We start from the raw sequence: 17047 nt of genomic DNA, 5'->3' as shown, positions 1-17047 counted from the left end.
TGTTTTACGGGGACAGCAGGCAACAGTCACAGGCTGTATACCTGCTTGTGGTGACAACAAGAATTTTTTTTTTCCTGCAGATATTTTTTGTTACAGCAGAGCATCTGAACTTCAGACTCACAGAATCACAGAATGGCCGAGGTTAGAAGGGACCTCAAGGACCACTCAAGAATCTCCAACCCCCTGCAACAGGCAGAGCCACCAAGCTCCCCATTTAATACCAGACCGGGCTGCCCAAGGCCCCATCCAACCTGGCCTTGAACACCTCCAGGCATCCACAACTTCTCTGGACAGCCTGTTTCAGCACCTCACCACTCTCATAGTAAAGAACTTCCCCCTGATGGGAAAAATGAGAATGAGTGAGAATAAATGAGAATAAACAGTGAAACTGGCTGATATTGGATCACTGGACTAGGGGGAGCGGGGAAGAGACAAAGTGTTCCATCCCTTGGATCATGTTTGCAGCCCTCCCCTGGACACGCTCCAACAGGTCCGTGTCTCTCCTGTACTGAGAACTCCACACCTGGATGCAATACTCCAGGTCAGGTCTCACCAGCAGGAGGGCAGGAGCACTTCCCTCTCCCAGCTGACCACACTTCTTTTGATGCAGCCCAGGATACGGTTGGCTTTCTGCACATTGCTGGCTCATGTCCAGGCATCTATCGATAGCCCCAGGTCCTTTTTAGCAGGGCTGTGCTCTATTCTTTCAACGCCCAGCTTGTACTGATAGTGGGGGCTGCCCACTTTGACCCCGGTGCAAGACCTTGCATTGGGATCTGTTGAACCTCGTGAGGTTCACCTGGGCCCACTGTCTAGGTCCCTCGGGATGGCACTTTGTCAAAGCACTTCTCAGGGTACGTATCCCTTCTGCAATGCAGCAGGGAACTGCCATCTAATAAGAATATGGAGGAGCTGCCGTGAATACAATGAAGGTGACATTGTATTTCAGGTACAAGTCCCTGAAAGTTCATAGCTCTGTCTTTCTTCTCAGGTCCCTCACGGACAGAAGCTGCCTGCTCCATTTGCTCCGAGCCAGCATCTGTGAGCTAGAAGAGACGGGAAACAGTGCATATTCAGGGATTTGTAACAGCTTCTATACTGGTGAAGCCCTACAGATATGTCAGAGCTCATCCTCGGCCCCTGTCAGATATATGGTGGGCTCCTTAAGAAGGATGATCTCCACGTGCAGAATTAGAACCAGACTTTTTGGCCCTAATTTAGTAGGCGAAATTGAGGAAAGAAGAAAAAGTACTCCAATTAGATATTTGAATGTTAATTTACCCGGGGCGACAGCCAGCAAACACACTGGTGGCTATCAGCAATGAGATGGTAATGATCAATGGTAATCCTGGCCCTCCAGCTTCGATAGAAATAATTTTGAACAAGAAAAAAAGAACATGCTCAAAGTTTACATTTTTTTAACTCTTCCAGAGGAAGTGGCCCTTTCATGATTCTACAAATCTACAACTCAAAGAAAGAAAAGACAGCTATTTGATCATTTCATTGTAAGGAAGTTATTCCATGAAAGGAGTACTACATTCTTCGTTAATGTTTCAGTTGGATGTATTACATTAGGATTTGCAGACCTTCCACCATCGCTGGTAGCGGAGGACCGAGAAAATTATGAAGAAGTGCATAGGGGAAGAATTTCTTATCTGAAAGAGTGCTGAGGCGCTAGAACAGGCTGCGCGGGGAAGTGATGGAATCACTGTCCCTGAAGGAGATCGAGCAGCACGTAGATGTGGTGCTTAGAGACGAGGTTCAGTGGGCGCGGTGAGGATGAGCTGACAGTTGGGTTTGGTTAGCTTTGAGTTCTTCTCCAGCCTTAATTTTGCATGGTTCTGTGAAGCCGATTGAGTGGCCCTCGCCTCAGCAGGTATGCAGGGCCAGGCCCCGTGGCTGTTGAGTCACGAAGGGAAAGAGGTCCTGCAAGACTGGAAGGCAAGGAGCCATGCTTGACAAGTTCTCCCTTGAAAAAGTGGGAGAAAGCTGCAGGTGGGACCTCATGGACGCTGTTCCATACTGCAGGAGGGCTCTGGGCCAGAGGCAGGAGTTTCTGCTGGGGCAGCAGCTGGGCCAGGGGCAGCTGTGGGGCTGCCCTCCTGCCCTGGGACAGCGATGTGTTAGAGCCAGTAATTCGCCATTTTTGATCGCAGTTATCATTCTGCTTGTATCTTGCAGGCGTACTGCTTAATAAGAGCAGTGCCCTTGCATTTCTGCCATTTTGCCTAATCAAGGCGCTTGCTCATACTTACTTCCAGGCGTATTGCTTCTCTGTGCTAAATGTCCCTCCTGACCACAAGACCTCTATCACAAAAGCAACGTCCTCGAAACAGGGCCATGATTCCAGCACAGTAACCAACCAGTAGAAGCTAGGTGGACACTAGGCGTCCTCACGCCTAGTGAGGGGAACTGTTAAGTCGTGGCTTGCACTGGTGGTTGAGCACCTGGTGGAAGGGTGAGGCTGGCCTAGGGAGCGCAGGCAAGGTGTTGGCACTTGTGCTCCCTGTGCGACCGGAAGGGATGGACCCACTGTGGGCTCACGGAAGGGCCAGCCACTGTAGGGAGACGTCATGGTTTGGTGATTTTTTGTTGCCAGTGTTCCACATCAGAACATCACGTGGACCAGTGGGAGTTAAAGAGTTAATGTTCTGGTCCCGCTGACCGTCCCTTATGGGCATTGGGAGTATCCTGATGGGAGGGGAGGGGAGGGGAGGGGAGGGGAGGGGAGGGGAGGGGAGGGGAGGGGAGGGAAGGGGAGGGGAGGGGAGAGGAGAGGAGAGGAGAGGAGGGGTAGGGCGGCATCCCCAGAGGACCGACCTGGAGGGAAGAGGAAGTGAGGTGGAGTCCAGACAGGACCCGAGCGTCTGCCTCTCCTTCCGGCCCCGGCTCAGCCGTCTCAGCTCCCGCGGAGAAAAGCACGTGCTTCTCTTGCACTTCCGTGGTTTGACTCGTACTTCGGGTACTCTTGTCTCTCTCGTTTGGTTTGATTTGGCCGATTTTGTAAGTTGCCGTTCCTCCTCAGATTACTGCCGTTGTGTTTTCTCTTCGGTACAACTATCTGCTAGCTCTCTGCCCTTCCCCCCCCTCTCCGGCCTGTCACGGGCCCCCCTGTCACGGACTTCTGTCTAGGGATTACCCCTTATATCTAGGGATAGACAGGAGAGCGTGTTTGGAGCCATGAGTGCGGCGTGGCCAGAGAGCCCCTTCACCACTTGAGCGAGTGCCATTCCTCCCTCTGCATGTGACTGTGGGCCTACTTGCAAATACTTTGCTGGGTATTGCCAAGAACCTGTCACAAGCAATTTAGCTTCTTCACGAGCAGAGCACCTCAGAAAACCTGCGCCCAAGCGAGCTCAAAGTGAGGAGGGGGACACCTTCCCAAACAACCATCAAAGACCCCAAAACCTCTGCGCAGGCGCAGGAGGCTCAGTTATGCCTGTGTAACCTTGTAAGCACGTTGTGTATCAATGGGAGCAGTGTGGAGTGAAACCTTTGGGACTGCAAGTAGAAGACAGTGCAGGGAGACGGGTGTGTTTGATGGGTGGAGATGAGCCACCTTGTGCCCTGCGTAGAAATAAAGCAGTGCCTGCTCTCTCAATGGATGCCCTTGCAGTGTGTTAAGGGAGGTTCTAAAGAAACGGTAACAGCAGCGTGGGAGGCCTCCAGGCCCAGCAGAGGTCAGACCTCCCCCGTGCACAGCGCTGACAAAGGCACTGGTAGCAACACGGAGACTTTTCTGTACTTTTATTGCAGAGTCAGCTCTTTGAAAGGGTAGATAACAGCAGGACAAGGGGAAAAGGTTTGAAGTTGAAGGAGGGAAGATTTAGGTGGGATGTCAGGGGGAAGTTCTTTACAGGGAGAGTGGTGAGGCTGCCCAGAGAAGTTGCGGATGCCCCGTCCCTGGAGGTGTTCAAAGCCAGGTTGGAGGGGCCTCGGGCAGCCTGGTCTGGTGTTCCGTGTGGAGGTTGGTGGCCCTGCCTGTGGCGGGGGGGTTGGAGATCGCCGATCTCTGAGGTCCCTTCCAACCCGGGCCATGCTGTGATTCTGTGGTCTGACACAGTCCGAGCCCCTGAGGGCTGGTTGTGCCCCAGCTGCAGGCCCGGCCCTGTTCTCGCTAGCTGCTGGGCCGGTGTCCTAGTGCTGCCGGCGGGGTGGCCTCTTGGCAGGAGGTGCGGAGGCCCCAGAGTCTTGGGCCCTCCTCTTTGGGGCTCGTCGAGGCGCCCTGCGTGAGCGCTCCCTGGCCCTGTTGGTGCTGGAGGGACCCGGCACTGCCTCCCCCGGCTCCTCCTGGGCTGTTTGTTGGCCGGTCCTGGATGGAGCCGGGAGGGATGGAGGCTGGCTGGGCCCCTCACTGAGGGCAGCGGTCGAGGGCACAGGATGCTCCTCCTCCACGTTGTCTTCCCCAGTGCTGCTGGAGGGCTGTGGGATCTGTGCCTGGGAGGCAGCTGCACCACGGGCAGCTGCGCGGCTGCCCTCCTGTCCCGTGGCAGCACGGGAGGCCTCCGGGCCAGGCACACGTTGCACCAGCCCATTGCATGCATATGCAGCTTGCAGGACGAGCCGTTGCACAAAGCTGGCGGTCTGGCTTCGCAGGGAGCCGAACAGCCACAAAGTCAGCGCTCCCCCGTTCAGACCAAATAAGCACAGGCCAGAGATGACACGGCGCTGTGCTGCAGCGGCTGCCCTGTGGTCAGCCCCAAAGAGCTGCCCCAGCTCCTGGCGCAGCCAGGGCAGCAGGGGCCGGAGCACAGCTGGAGGCTGGCGGGAAATGGGCACCGCTGGTGGCTCTTGTGCTGGTGCTGCCTGGCGGGGTGCTGTTCTGGCCCTCTCCTGCTGTCCGACGACAACCTCTTGAAAGCTGTCGTCTGCGCGCACCGAGTGCAGGATGGACTCCACCCTGCGTTTGCAGAGGGGGCACGTGGGCCTGCTCTCAGCCCACCGCCGGATGCAGCCAAAGCAGAACTGGTGCAGGCACGGCATCGTGTAGCTGGCGTCATCCATGCTGTCCAGGCAAATGGGGCAGCGACGGTCCAGCTCGGTGGCCATGCTGTCCAGCTGCTGGGTGGACAGGAGAGCTAAGGGGATGAGGGGCTGCTCCTCACCCCGCTGCTGCAGCAGCAGGGGTCACGCTAGGAGAAGAAGAGAGGCCACGGTCACTTGCTGAGCCCGCCAGCGGAGGAACAAGTGCCCGGGTCCCTCAGGAAGGAAACCCTCCCAGCTGGGCCGCCCAGGCTGAGGCGTCCCCTTACCGGTTCCCTTTGCTGCTGCGGCCTCCTGGGTGCCCCGGCTGCCTGAGCCAGGCAGGGCGGGGAAGAAGCTGTAGTGGCTCTGGGGACGAGCACTGAGAGCGGCTGTCGGCAGCTCCCAGAGCACGAGACCAGCACCAAGGCTATCCTTGCTCCTCGCTCCAAACCTCACGGACACGCTCGGCTGGAGTGCGGGCACAAGCCAGAGTGAGAGACTCTGTGCCCGGCTACAGGCAGCCAGGGCCAAGAGGTCACAATCCCCTGCTGCGTATGTCACTATCCCTCACGTAGGGGAGCGGTGCCAGTGACGTCACAACGGGCGAGCGTCATCTGCAGCACTCCAAGCCCAGCAATGGCATCCGGGTTTTCCGCAGTGCCTCTGTCCGTTCCGTTCCCTATATTGTGTCTGTTCGCTGTCAGAATTTTGCAGTTGTGTTCAAGGCTTTGACCGAGTCTTCCCACATCGCCCCAGCTGTGACAAATCTCCAGATCCATACAGCACTGGGGTGCCTTCAACAAAACCCCTGTCTTCCTCTGAGGCAACAGGACACGGGCCTAACTGGCTCTCCCCACAGGCCAACACTGCTGCCCTGCCCCCTCCGTGCATTGGTTCCTCCTACACCAAGTCAAAGACGGCCCGTGGCTCGCCCCTGGAGATTTTCTCCTGTTCTTCTCCCCTAGCTGGGGGCAGCAGGGCTGATCCCCTCTGCCCAGCACGCACCAGGCCTAATCCAGGCTCTGTCTCCTTTCTAGGACTGCAGCCAGGAGTGACACTGCCCATCCAGGGAGACTACTGAGGCAGTGAAGCTGGAGCACTTGTCCTGCAAGAAAGGCTTGCGTTGCCAGCACCAGTTCGGAGGCAGTTGACATGAACAGTTGGCATGCAATTGGGAGGATCAGGCTGGAGACAGAAAAATCACACCAGCGAGACATCAGAATCCATAAGCGCAGCTGAGTGCACAACTGTTGCAAGCTTATGGACACACGGTCTAATCCAGAAAGAAAAATGTAGCAATGACGTCCTTCTTTGCAACAATGTCTAGGCACTGCCACATGAGAAATCAACCTTCACCATGTAGTTCATCACGAGAATCATTTAGTTCATCAAGAGATTTAGTTCTTCCAAGAGAATCTTTCAAAATCTAGGAGGACGGGTGGGAGGTTAACTAACTGGCTTGTTCTACCTAGTGCAAACTGCTGGAGAACTTCAAAGCTTGGTGTTTAGGGTACTGACTTCAAGCAATAATCTTTAAGGGAGTAGACTTTAAGCAATCAAGATCACTGCGAGATAGAGACATTCTGGTGGGTCATTTATGTTGACCCTACCCATTAACCTTCATATAAGCAAAGAACATCCACAGATTTTGCTGAACGTATGATGCTCTTAGAAAAGAAAATAGGCCACACCAGTGAAGTTCCACTTCTGGTGGTTAAACTTGGTAATGAGGCAGTGAGAATGCCAGAAAAGTTTCTGCATCCTGATGAGAGAAAACGTGGCACTGCAGTCAACAGCTCCGCTGCTGCAAGTTCTCACTCTGTAGAAAGAAAGACAACCCCATTCCCGTTCGCAGGAAGGAGGACAGAAGATACATTTTCTTTCTATTATTATTACTAACACTTCATTTTATTAAGAAGGGGGGCACATGTTTTGGAAAGCTAAGGGATTTCTGATTGGAAGATGTTCTGCTTCTTTAAGCTCATGGTGGTATTGCTTGCTTTCCCCTGGTGATGCATCTAATTGCACCAAAGTAATTTTGTTTGGAAATTCTCTCTTCCAGAGAAACTTAGATCGTGATATTTTGATTGGTCACACAGCTTGGTTTTAAACATTTAGATTTTCTGTGACAGGATCAGAGAAATATAGATTACTTAGTTTATTTACCTTTGTCCTACACAAAAGCAAAATCATACCAGAAATCTCAAGAGGTTCAAAAAAGGAGAAGACCGCCATCACCGTGGTAAGAGAATGGTTTAGAAAACTGATAGGAATGGGAACAAAGACACAATTTTCTCCTTAGAAATAAATTTGTGGATAAAGTTTGCTGTCTCCAAAGGCCTGGATATCTGTGTCATAGTCCTGTGCTTTTGTACGCTTCCTAAAAGTCTTCAGGGATTTAGCTACCTGTCCTGAGTCCGTGCCTCCAACTGGCCATACAGAGGCACCAGAGAAACAATGTCGACCTCAGCGTTTGGACAAAGGCTGCCTCTGAGACTGTTTTACTCCAAAAACATGCCGTAGCAGACATGCAGACACACGGTGGGCCTCTCTGTGAAGTTCTAATGGAACCGAAGGCTCACATGGCATTTATTATGATTGTGTGGTACGTGTGTTTTTTGCAGGGTGAAGCTGAATGGGATTTCCAAGACCTTTCCTACGCACATTTAGCACCACCTACCTCCCCCTGCCCCATTGCAAATGGAATAGTGCATTGCCTTCTTGAGGAGTTGTATGCTGATGCAAGCCGTAGCGTAGGCTGATGAATTTCATGGCTGTAAATGTTAACCAGCCATTTATTAAGCCGCCTCAGACCCATTACTGGCTGTACAACACAACTTGCGAGTGCGGCATTAGCACAGAATGTATATGCAAGCAGAGATTGACAAAGTTCCCCCCAAAAATTAGCTGACTGAAAAAGCAGTTCGTTAAGAAGCATTTCTTAAAGCAAACCTCTAAAATACCAGTTCTCACAGAATTCTGATTTTCCCTACAGCGCTTGCTCATGAGCAGGTATTACTGCAACCAAGCAACGTGTCTTGTGGTCCGAAGCCCCTGTTTTTTCCTCAGAGTTCAGTAGGTGTTCTGAGTTCTCCTTACAGAAATAGTCGCCATCAGCTCCACAGAACAGATACACCTCTGCTCCTTGTTGATGTCACCACTGCTGAAACGTACCACCCACCGCCTCACTGTGCTCACATCCACTTTGTGGTCTCCGCAAACATGCAGCAAATGTCGATGAATGTCAGCGGATGCCATTGTTTCCACACGGAAGAATTCAGTGACACGCCTTTGTTTCATCTGCATCAGATGCCATTCTGTCAGACTGCCCCTCAGGTTGCGTTGTAAGCCGTTGTGCTCAGCTCCTGGGACTGTATGCTGTGCAGTGCTGGTGGACGTAACTTCCCCAGGACACGTAAGGTGCCCTTATTGTGCTGTTGGACTGCTTCTTGGTTCTATTCTGTATTCTTTCCCAGCTCTTATGGTAGTACATCTTCCGTAACCAGAAGCAGACCAGAGTGCTGTTTAGTCTTGTAGCTTACGTTTTCAGCCTGTGCATGTATTTTTGAGGTCTTTGGTATTATTGCACATTGAAGCTACGTGTATCGCAACAAAAAACGGCTGGTATTGACTTCCAGTTTGCACTAAAAATTTGCACAAGAGGGTAACAACCCTAATAGCCCACCAAAGCTCCTGCAAAGCTAACATTAGGTTTCTTACTAACAATGGCAGTACTGTTTTACGGGGACAGCAGGCAACAGTCACAGGCTGTATACCTGCTTGTGGTGACAACAAGAATTTTTTTTTTCCTGCAGATATTTTTTGTTACAGCAGAGCATCTGAACTTCAGACTCACAGAATCACAGAATGGCCGAGGTTAGAAGGGACCTCAAGGACCACTCAAGAATCTCCAACCCCCTGCAACAGGCAGAGCCACCAAGCTCCCCATTTAATACCAGACCGGGCTGCCCAAGGCCCCATCCAACCTGGCCTTGAACACCTCCAGGCATCCACAACTTCTCTGGACAGCCTGTTTCAGCACCTCACCACTCTCATAGTAAAGAACTTCCCCCTGATGGGAAAAATGAGAATGAGTGAGAATAAATGAGAATAAACAGTGAAACTGGCTGATATTGGATCACTGGACTAGGGGGAGCGGGGAAGAGACAAAGTGTTCCATCCCTTGGATCATGTTTGCAGCCCTCCCCTGGACACGCTCCAACAGGTCCGTGTCTCTCCTGTACTGAGAACTCCACACCTGGATGCAATACTCCAGGTCAGGTCTCACCAGCAGGAGGGCAGGAGCACTTCCCTCTCCCAGCTGACCACACTTCTTTTGATGCAGCCCAGGATACGGTTGGCTTTCTGCACATTGCTGGCTCATGTCCAGGCATCTATCGATAGCCCCAGGTCCTTTTTAGCAGGGCTGTGCTCTATTCTTTCAACGCCCAGCTTGTACTGATAGTGGGGGCTGCCCACTTTGACCCCGGTGCAAGACCTTGCATTGGGATCTGTTGAACCTCGTGAGGTTCACCTGGGCCCACTGTCTAGGTCCCTCGGGATGGCACTTTGTCAAAGCACTTCTCAGGGTACGTATCCCTTCTGCAATGCAGCAGGGAACTGCCATCTAATAAGAATATGGAGGAGCTGCCGTGAATACAATGAAGGTGACATTGTATTTCAGGTACAAGTCCCTGAAAGTTCATAGCTCTGTCTTTCTTCTCAGGTCCCTCACGGACAGAAGCTGCCTGCTCCATTTGCTCCGAGCCAGCATCTGTGAGCTAGAAGAGACGGGAAACAGTGCATATTCAGGGATTTGTAACAGCTTCTATACTGGTGAAGCCCTACAGATATGTCAGAGCTCATCCTCGGCCCCTGTCAGATATATGGTGGGCTCCTTAAGAAGGATGATCTCCACGTGCAGAATTAGAACCAGACTTTTTGGCCCTAATTTAGTAGGCGAAATTGAGGAAAGAAGAAAAAGTACTCCAATCAGATATTTGAATGTTAATTTACCCGGGGCGACAGCCAGCAAACACACTGGTGGCTATCAGCAATGAGATGGTAATGATCAATGGTAATCCTGGCCCTCCAGCTTCGATAGAAATAATTTTGAACAAGAAAAAAAGAACATGCTCAAAGTTTACATTTTTTTAACTCTTCCAGAGGAAGTGGCCCTTTCATGATTCTACAAATCTACAACTCAAAGAAAGAAAAGACAGCTATTTGATCATTTCATTGTAAGGAAGTTATTCCATGAAAGGAGTACTACATTCTTCGTTAATGTTTCAGTTGGATGTATTACATTAGGATTTGCAGACCTTCCACCATCGCTGGTAGCGGAGGACCGAGAAAATTATGAAGAAGTGCATAGGGGAAGAATTTCTTATCTGAAAGAGTGCTGAGGCTCTAGAACAGGCTGCGCGGGGAAGTGATGGAATCACTGTCCCTGAAGGAGATCGAGCAGCACGTAGATGTGGTGCTTAGAGACGAGGTTCAGTGGGCGCGGTGAGGATGAGCTGACAGTTGGGTTTGGTTAGCTTTGAGTTCTTCTCCAGCCTTAATTTTGCATGGTTCTGTGAAGCCGATTGAGTGGCCCTCGCCTCAGCAGGTATGCAGGGCCAGGCCCCGTGGCTGTTGAGTCACGAAGGGAAAGAGGTCCTGCAAGACTGGAAGGCAAGGAGCCATGCTTGACAAGTTCTCCCTTGAAAAAGTGGGAGAAAGCTGCAGGTGGGACCTCATGGACGCTGTTCCATACTGCAGGAGGGCTCTGGGCCAGAGGCAGGAGTTTCTGCTGGGGCAGCAGCTGGGCCAGGGGCAGCTGTGGGGCTGCCCTCCTGCCCTGGGACAGCGATGTGTTAGAGCCAGTAATTCGCCATTTTTGATCGCAGTTATCATTCTGCTTGTATCTTGCAGGCGTACTGCTTAATAAGAGCAGTGCCCTTGCATTTCTGCCATTTTGCCTAATCAAGGCGCTTGCTCATACTTACTTCCAGGCGTATTGCTTCTCTGTGCTAAATGTCCCTCCTGACCACAAGACCTCTATCACAAAAGCAACGTCCTCGAAACAGGGCCATGATTCCAGCACAGTAACCAACCAGTAGAAGCTAGGTGGACACTAGGCGTCCTCACGCCTAGTGAGGGGAACTGTTAAGTCGTGGCTTGCACTGGTGGTTGAGCACCTGGTGGAAGGGTGAGGCTGGCCTAGGGAGCGCAGGCAAGGTGTTGGCACTTGTGCTCCCTGTGCGACCGGAAGGGATGGACCCACTGTGGGCTCACAGAAGGGCCAGCCACTGTAGGGAGACGTCATGGTTTGGTGATTTTTTGTTGCCAGTGTTCCACATCAGAACATCACGTGGACCAGTGGGAGTTAAAGAGTTAATGTTCTGGTCCCGCTGACCGTCCCTTATGGGCATTGGGAGTATCCTGATGGGAGGGGAGGGGAGGGGAGGGGAGGGGAGGGAAGGGGAGGGGAGGGGAGAGGAGAGGAGAGGAGAGGAGGGGTAGGGCGGCATCCCCAGAGGACCGAACTGGAGGGAAGAGGAAGTGAGGTGGAGTCCAGACAGGACCCGAGCGTCTGCCTCTCCTTCCGGCCCCGGCTCAGCCGTCTCAGCTCCCGCGGAGAAAAGCACGTGCTTCTCTTGCACTTCCGTGGTTTGACTCGTACTTCGGGTACTCTTGTCTCTCTCGTTTGGTTTGATTTGGCCGATTTTGTAAGTTGCCGTTCCTCCTCAGATTACTGCCGTTGTGTTTTCTCTTCGGTACAACTATCTGCTAGCTCTCTGCCCTTCCCCCCCCTCTCCGGCCTGTCACGGGCCCCCCTGTCACGGACTTCTGTCTAGGGATTACCCCTTATATCTAGGGATAGACAGGAGAGCGTGTTTGGAGCCATGAGTGCGGCGTGGCCAGAGAGCCCCTTCACCACTTGAGCGAGTGCCATTCCTCCCTCTGCATGTGACTGTGGGCCTACTTGCAAATACTTTGCTGGGTATTGCCAAGAACCTGTCACAAGCAATTTAGCTTCTTCACGAGCAGAGCACCTCAGAAAACCTGCGCCCAAGCGAGCTCAAAGTGAGGAGGGGGACACCTTCCCAAACAACCATCAAAGACCCCAAAACCTCTGCGCAGGCGCAGGAGGCTCAGTTATGCCTGTGTAACCTTGTAAGCACGTTGTGTATCAATGGGAGCAGTGTGGAGTGAAACCTTTGGGACTGCAAGTAGAAGACAGTGCAGGGAGACGGGTGTGTTTGATGGGTGGAGATGAGCCACCTTGTGCCCTGCGTAGAAATAAAGCAGTGCCTGCTCTCTCAATGGATGCCCTTGCAGTGTGTTAAGGGAGGTTCTAAAGAAACGGTAACAGCAGCGTGGGAGGCCTCCAGGCCCAGCAGAGGTCAGACCTCCCCCGTGCACAGCGCTGACAAAGGCACTGGTAGCAACACGGAGACTTTTCTGTACTTTTATTGCAGAGTCAGCTCTTTGAAAGGGTAGATAACAGCAGGACAAGGGGAAAAGGTTTGAAGTTGAAGGAGGGAAGATTTAGGTGGGATGTCAGGGGGAAGTTCTTTACAGGGAGAGTGGTGAGGCTGCCCAGAGAAGTTGCGGATGCCCTGTCCCTGGAGGTGTTCAAAGCCAGGTTGGAGGGGCCTCGGGCAGCCTGGTCTGGTGTTCCGTGTGGAGGTTGGTGGCCCTGCCTGTGGCGGGGGGGTTGGAGATCGCCGATCTCTGAGGTCCCTTCCAACCCGGGCCATGCTGTGATTCTGTGGTCTGACACAGTCCGAGCCCCTGAGGGCTGGTTGTGCCCCAGCTGCAGGCCCGGCCCTGTTCTCGCTAGCTGCTGGGCCGGTGTCCTAGTGCTGCCGGCGGGGTGGCCTCTTGGCAGGAGGTGCGGAGGCCCCAGAGTCTTGGGCCCTCCTCTTTGGGGCTCGCCGAGGCGCCCTGCGTGAGCGCTCCCTGGCCCTGTTGGTGCTGGAGGGACCCGGCACTGCCTCCCCCGGCTCCTCCTGGGCTGTTTGTTGGCCAGTCCTGGATGGAGCCGGGAGGGATGGAGGCTGGCTGGGCCCCTCACTGAGGGCAGCGGTCAAGGGCACAGGATGCTCCTCCTCCACGTTGTCTTCCCCAGTGCTGCTGGAGGGCTGTGGGATCTGTGCCTGGGAGGCAGCTGCACCACGGGCAGCTGCGCGGCTGCCCTCCTGTCCCGTGGCAGCACGGGAGGCCTCCGGGCCAGGCACACGTTGCACCAGCCCATTGCATGCATATGCAGCTTGCAGGACGAGCCGTTGCACAAAGCTGGCGGTCTGGCTTCGCAGGGAGCCGAACAGCCACAAAGTCAGCGCTCCCCCGTTCAGACCAAATAAGCACAGGCCAGAGATGACACGGCGCTGTGCTGCAGCGGCTGCCCTGTGGTCAGCCCCAAAGAGCTGCCCCAGCTCCTGGCGCAGCCAGGGCAGCAGGGGCCGGAGCACAGCTGGAGGCTGGCGGGAAATGGGCACCGCTGGTGGCTCTTGTGCTGGTGCTGCCTGGCGGGGTGCTGTTCTGGCCCTCTCCTGCTGTCCGACGACAACCTCTTGAAAGCTGTCGTCTGCGCGCACCGAGTGCAGGATGGACTCCACCCTGCGTTTGCAGAGGGGGCACGTGGGCCTGCTCTCAGCCCACCGCCGGATGCAGCCAAAGCAGAACTGGTGCAGGCACGGCATCGTGTAGCTGGCGTCATCCATGCTGTCCAGGCAAATGGGGCAGCGACGGTCCAGCTCGGTGGCCATGCTGTCCAGCTGCTGGGTGGACAGGAGTGCGAAGGGGATGAGGGGCTGCTCCTCACCCCGCTGCTGCAGCAGCAGGGGTCACGCTAGGAGAAGAAGAGAGGCCACGGTCACTTGCTGAGCCCGCCAGCGGAGGAACAAGTGCCCGGGTCCCTCAGGAAGGAAACCCTCCCAGCTGGGCCGCCCAGGCTGAGGCGTCCCCTTACCGGTTCCCTTTGCTGCTGCGGCCTCCTGGGTGCCCCGGCTGCCTGAGCCAGGCAGGGCGGGGAAGAAGCTGTAGTGGCTCTGGGGACGAGCACTGAGAGCGGCTGTCGGCAGCTCCCAGAGCACGAGACCAGCACCAAGGCTATCCTTGCTCCTCGCTCCAAACCTCACGGACACGCTCGGCTGGAGTGCGGGCACAAGCCAGAGTGAGAGACTCTGTGCCCGGCTACAGGCAGCCAGGGCCAAGAGGTCACAATCCCCTGCTGCGTATGTCACTATCCCTCACGTAGGGGAGCGGTGCCAGTGACGTCACAACGGGCGAGCGTCATCTGCAGCACTCCAAGCCCAGCAATGGCATCCGGGTTTTCCGCAGTGCCTCTGTCCGTTCCGTTCCCTATATTGTGTCTGTTCGCTGTCAGAATTTTGCAGTTGTGTTCAAGGCTTTGACCGAGTCTTCCCACATCGCCCCAGCTGTGACAAATCTCCAGATCCATACAGCACTGGGGTGCCTTCAACAAAACCCCTGTCTTCCTCTGAGGCAACAGGACACGGGCCTAACTGGCTCTCCCCACAGGCCAACACTGCTGCCCTGCCCCCTCCGTGCATTGGTTCCTCCTACACCAAGTCAAAGACGGCCCGTGGCTCGCCCCTGGAGATTTTCTCCTGTTCTTCTCCCCTAGCTGGGGGCAGCAGGGCTGATCCCCTCTGCCCAGCACGCACCAGGCCTAATCCAGGCTCTGTCTCCTTTCTAGGACTGCAGCCAGGAGTGACACTGCCCATCCAGGGAGACTACTGAGGCAGTGAAGCTGGAGCACTTGTCCTGCAAGAAAGGCTTGCGTTGCCAGCACCAGTTCGGAGGCAGTTGACATGAACAGTTGGCATGCAATTGGGAGGATCAGGCTGGAGACAGAAAAATCACACCAGCGAGACATCAGAATCCATAAGCGCAGCTGAGTGCACAACTGTTGCAAGCTTATGGACACACGGTCTAATCCAGAAAGAAAAATGTAGCAATGACGTCCTTCTTTGCAACAATGTCTAGGCACTGCCACATGAGAAATCAACCTTCACCATGTAGTTCATCACGAGAATCATTTAGTTCATCAAGAGATTTAGTTCTTCCAAGAGAATCTTTCAAAATCTAGGAGGACGGGTGGGAGGTTAACTAACTGGCTTGTTCTACCTAGTGCAAACTGCTGGAGAACTTCAAAGCTTGGTGTTTAGGGTACTGACTTCAAGCAATAATCTTTAAGGGAGTAGACTTTAAGCAATCAAGATCACTGCGAGATAGAGACATTCTGGTGGGTCATTTATGTTGACCCTACCCATTAACCTTCATATAAGCAAAGAACATCCACAGATTTTGCTGAACGTATGATGCTCTTAGAAAAGAAAATAGGCCACACCAGTGAAGTTCCACTTCTGGTGGTTAAACTTGGTAATGAGGCAGTGAGAATGCCAGAAAAGTTTCTGCATCCTGATGAGAGAAAACGTGGCACTGCAGTCAACAGCTCCGCTGCTGCAAGTTCTCACTCTGTAGAAAGAAAGACAACCCCATTCCCGTTCGCAGGAAGGAGGACAGAAGATACATTTTCTTTCTATTATTATTACTAACACTTCATTTTATTAAGAAGGGGGGCACATGTTTTGGAAAGCTAAGGGATTTCTGATTGGAAGATGTTCTGCTTCTTTAAGCTCATGGTGGTATTGCTTGCTTTCCCCTGGTGATGCATCTAATTGCACCAAAGTAATTTTGTTTGGAAATTCTCTCTTCCAGAGAAACTTAGATCGTGATATTTTGATTGGTCACACAGCTTGGTTTTAAACATTTAGATTTTCTGTGACAGGATCAGAGAAATATAGATTACTTAGTTTATTTACCTTTGTCCTACACAAAAGCAAAATCATACCAGAAATCTCAAGAGGTTCAAAAAAGGAGAAGACCGCCATCACCGTGGTAAGAGAATGGTTTAGAAAACTGATAGGAATGGGAACAAAGACACAATTTTCTCCTTAGAAATAAATTTGTGGATAAAGTTTGCTGTCTCCAAAGGCCTGGATATCTGTGTCATAGTCCTGTGCTTTTGTACGCTTCCTAAAAGTCTTCAGGGATTTAGCTACCTGTCCTGAGTCCGTGCCTCCAACTGGCCATACAGAGGCACCAGAGAAACAATGTCGACCTCAGCGTTTGGACAAAGGCTGCCTCTGAGACTGTTTTACTCCAAAAACATGCCGTAGCAGACATGCAGACACACGGTGGGCCTCTCTGTGAAGTTCTAATGGAACTGAAGGCTCACATGGCATTTATTATGATTGTGTGGTACGTGTGTTTTTTGCAGGATGAAGCTGAATGGGATTTCCAAGACCTTTCCTACGCACATTTAGCACCACCTACCGCCCCCTGCCCCATTGCAAATGGAATAGTGCATTGCCTTCTTGAGGAGTTGTATGCTGATGCAAGCCGTAGCGTAGGCTGATGAATTTCATGGCTGTAAATGTTAACCGGCCATTTATTAAGCCGCCTCAGACCCATTACTGGCTGTACAACACAACTTGCGAGTGCGGCATTAGCACAGAATGTATATGCAAGCAGAGATTGACAAAGTTCCCCCCAAAAATTAGCTGACTGAAAAAGCAGTTCGTTAAGAAGCATTTCTTAAAGCAAACCTCTAAAATACCAGTTCTCACAGAATTCTGATTTTCCCTACAGCGCTTGCTCATGAGCAGGTATTACTGCAACCAAGCAACGTGTCTTGTGGTCCGAAGCCCCTGTTTTTTCCTCAGAGTTCAGTAGGTGTTCTGAGTTCTCCTTACAGAAATAGTCGCCATCAGCTCCACAGAACAGATACACCTCTGCTCCTTGTTGATGTCACCACTGCTGAAACGTACCACCCACCGCCTCACTGTGCTCACATCCACTTTGTGGTCTCCGCAAACATGCAGCAAATGTCGATGAATGTCAGCGGATGCCATTGTTTCCACACGGAAGAATTCAGTGACACGCCTTTGTTTCATCTGCATCAGATGCCATTCTGTCAGACTGCCCCTCAGGTTGCGTTGTAAGCCGTTGTGCTCAGCTCCTGGGACTGTATGCTGTGCAGTGCTGGTGGACGTAACTTCCC

The 17047-nt window shown here is 52.8% G+C and overlaps 2 protein-coding genes across 2 annotated transcripts; both read right to left on the bottom strand.

Annotated features, from left to right (window-relative positions):
- Window positions 1–3158: 3158 nt before the first annotated feature.
- Window positions 3159–7650, bottom strand: LOC149912724 (uncharacterized). The gene has a single exon (XM_090131974.1). The coding sequence runs from the start codon at window positions 5047–5049 to the stop codon at window positions 4138–4140; it is 912 nt and encodes a 303-aa protein (XP_089988100.1). The 5' UTR covers window positions 5050–7650; the 3' UTR covers window positions 3159–4137.
- A 4183-nt stretch (window positions 7651–11833) lies between these two features.
- Window positions 11834–16174, bottom strand: LOC149912723 (uncharacterized). The gene has a single exon (XM_090131168.1). It carries the CDS (start codon window positions 13722–13724, stop codon window positions 12813–12815), a length of 912 nt encoding a protein of 303 aa, XP_089987294.1. The 5' UTR covers window positions 13725–16174; the 3' UTR covers window positions 11834–12812.
- Window positions 16175–17047: the final 873 nt, after the last annotated feature.

The sequence above is a fragment of the Phasianus colchicus genome, chromosome Z (assembly GCF_987193195.1).
Source record: "Phasianus colchicus chromosome Z, bPhaCol1.hap1.1, whole genome shotgun sequence".
NCBI lineage: Eukaryota > Metazoa > Chordata > Aves > Galliformes > Phasianidae > Phasianus > Phasianus colchicus.
This window is presented reverse-complemented; position numbering and strand designations above follow the sequence as displayed.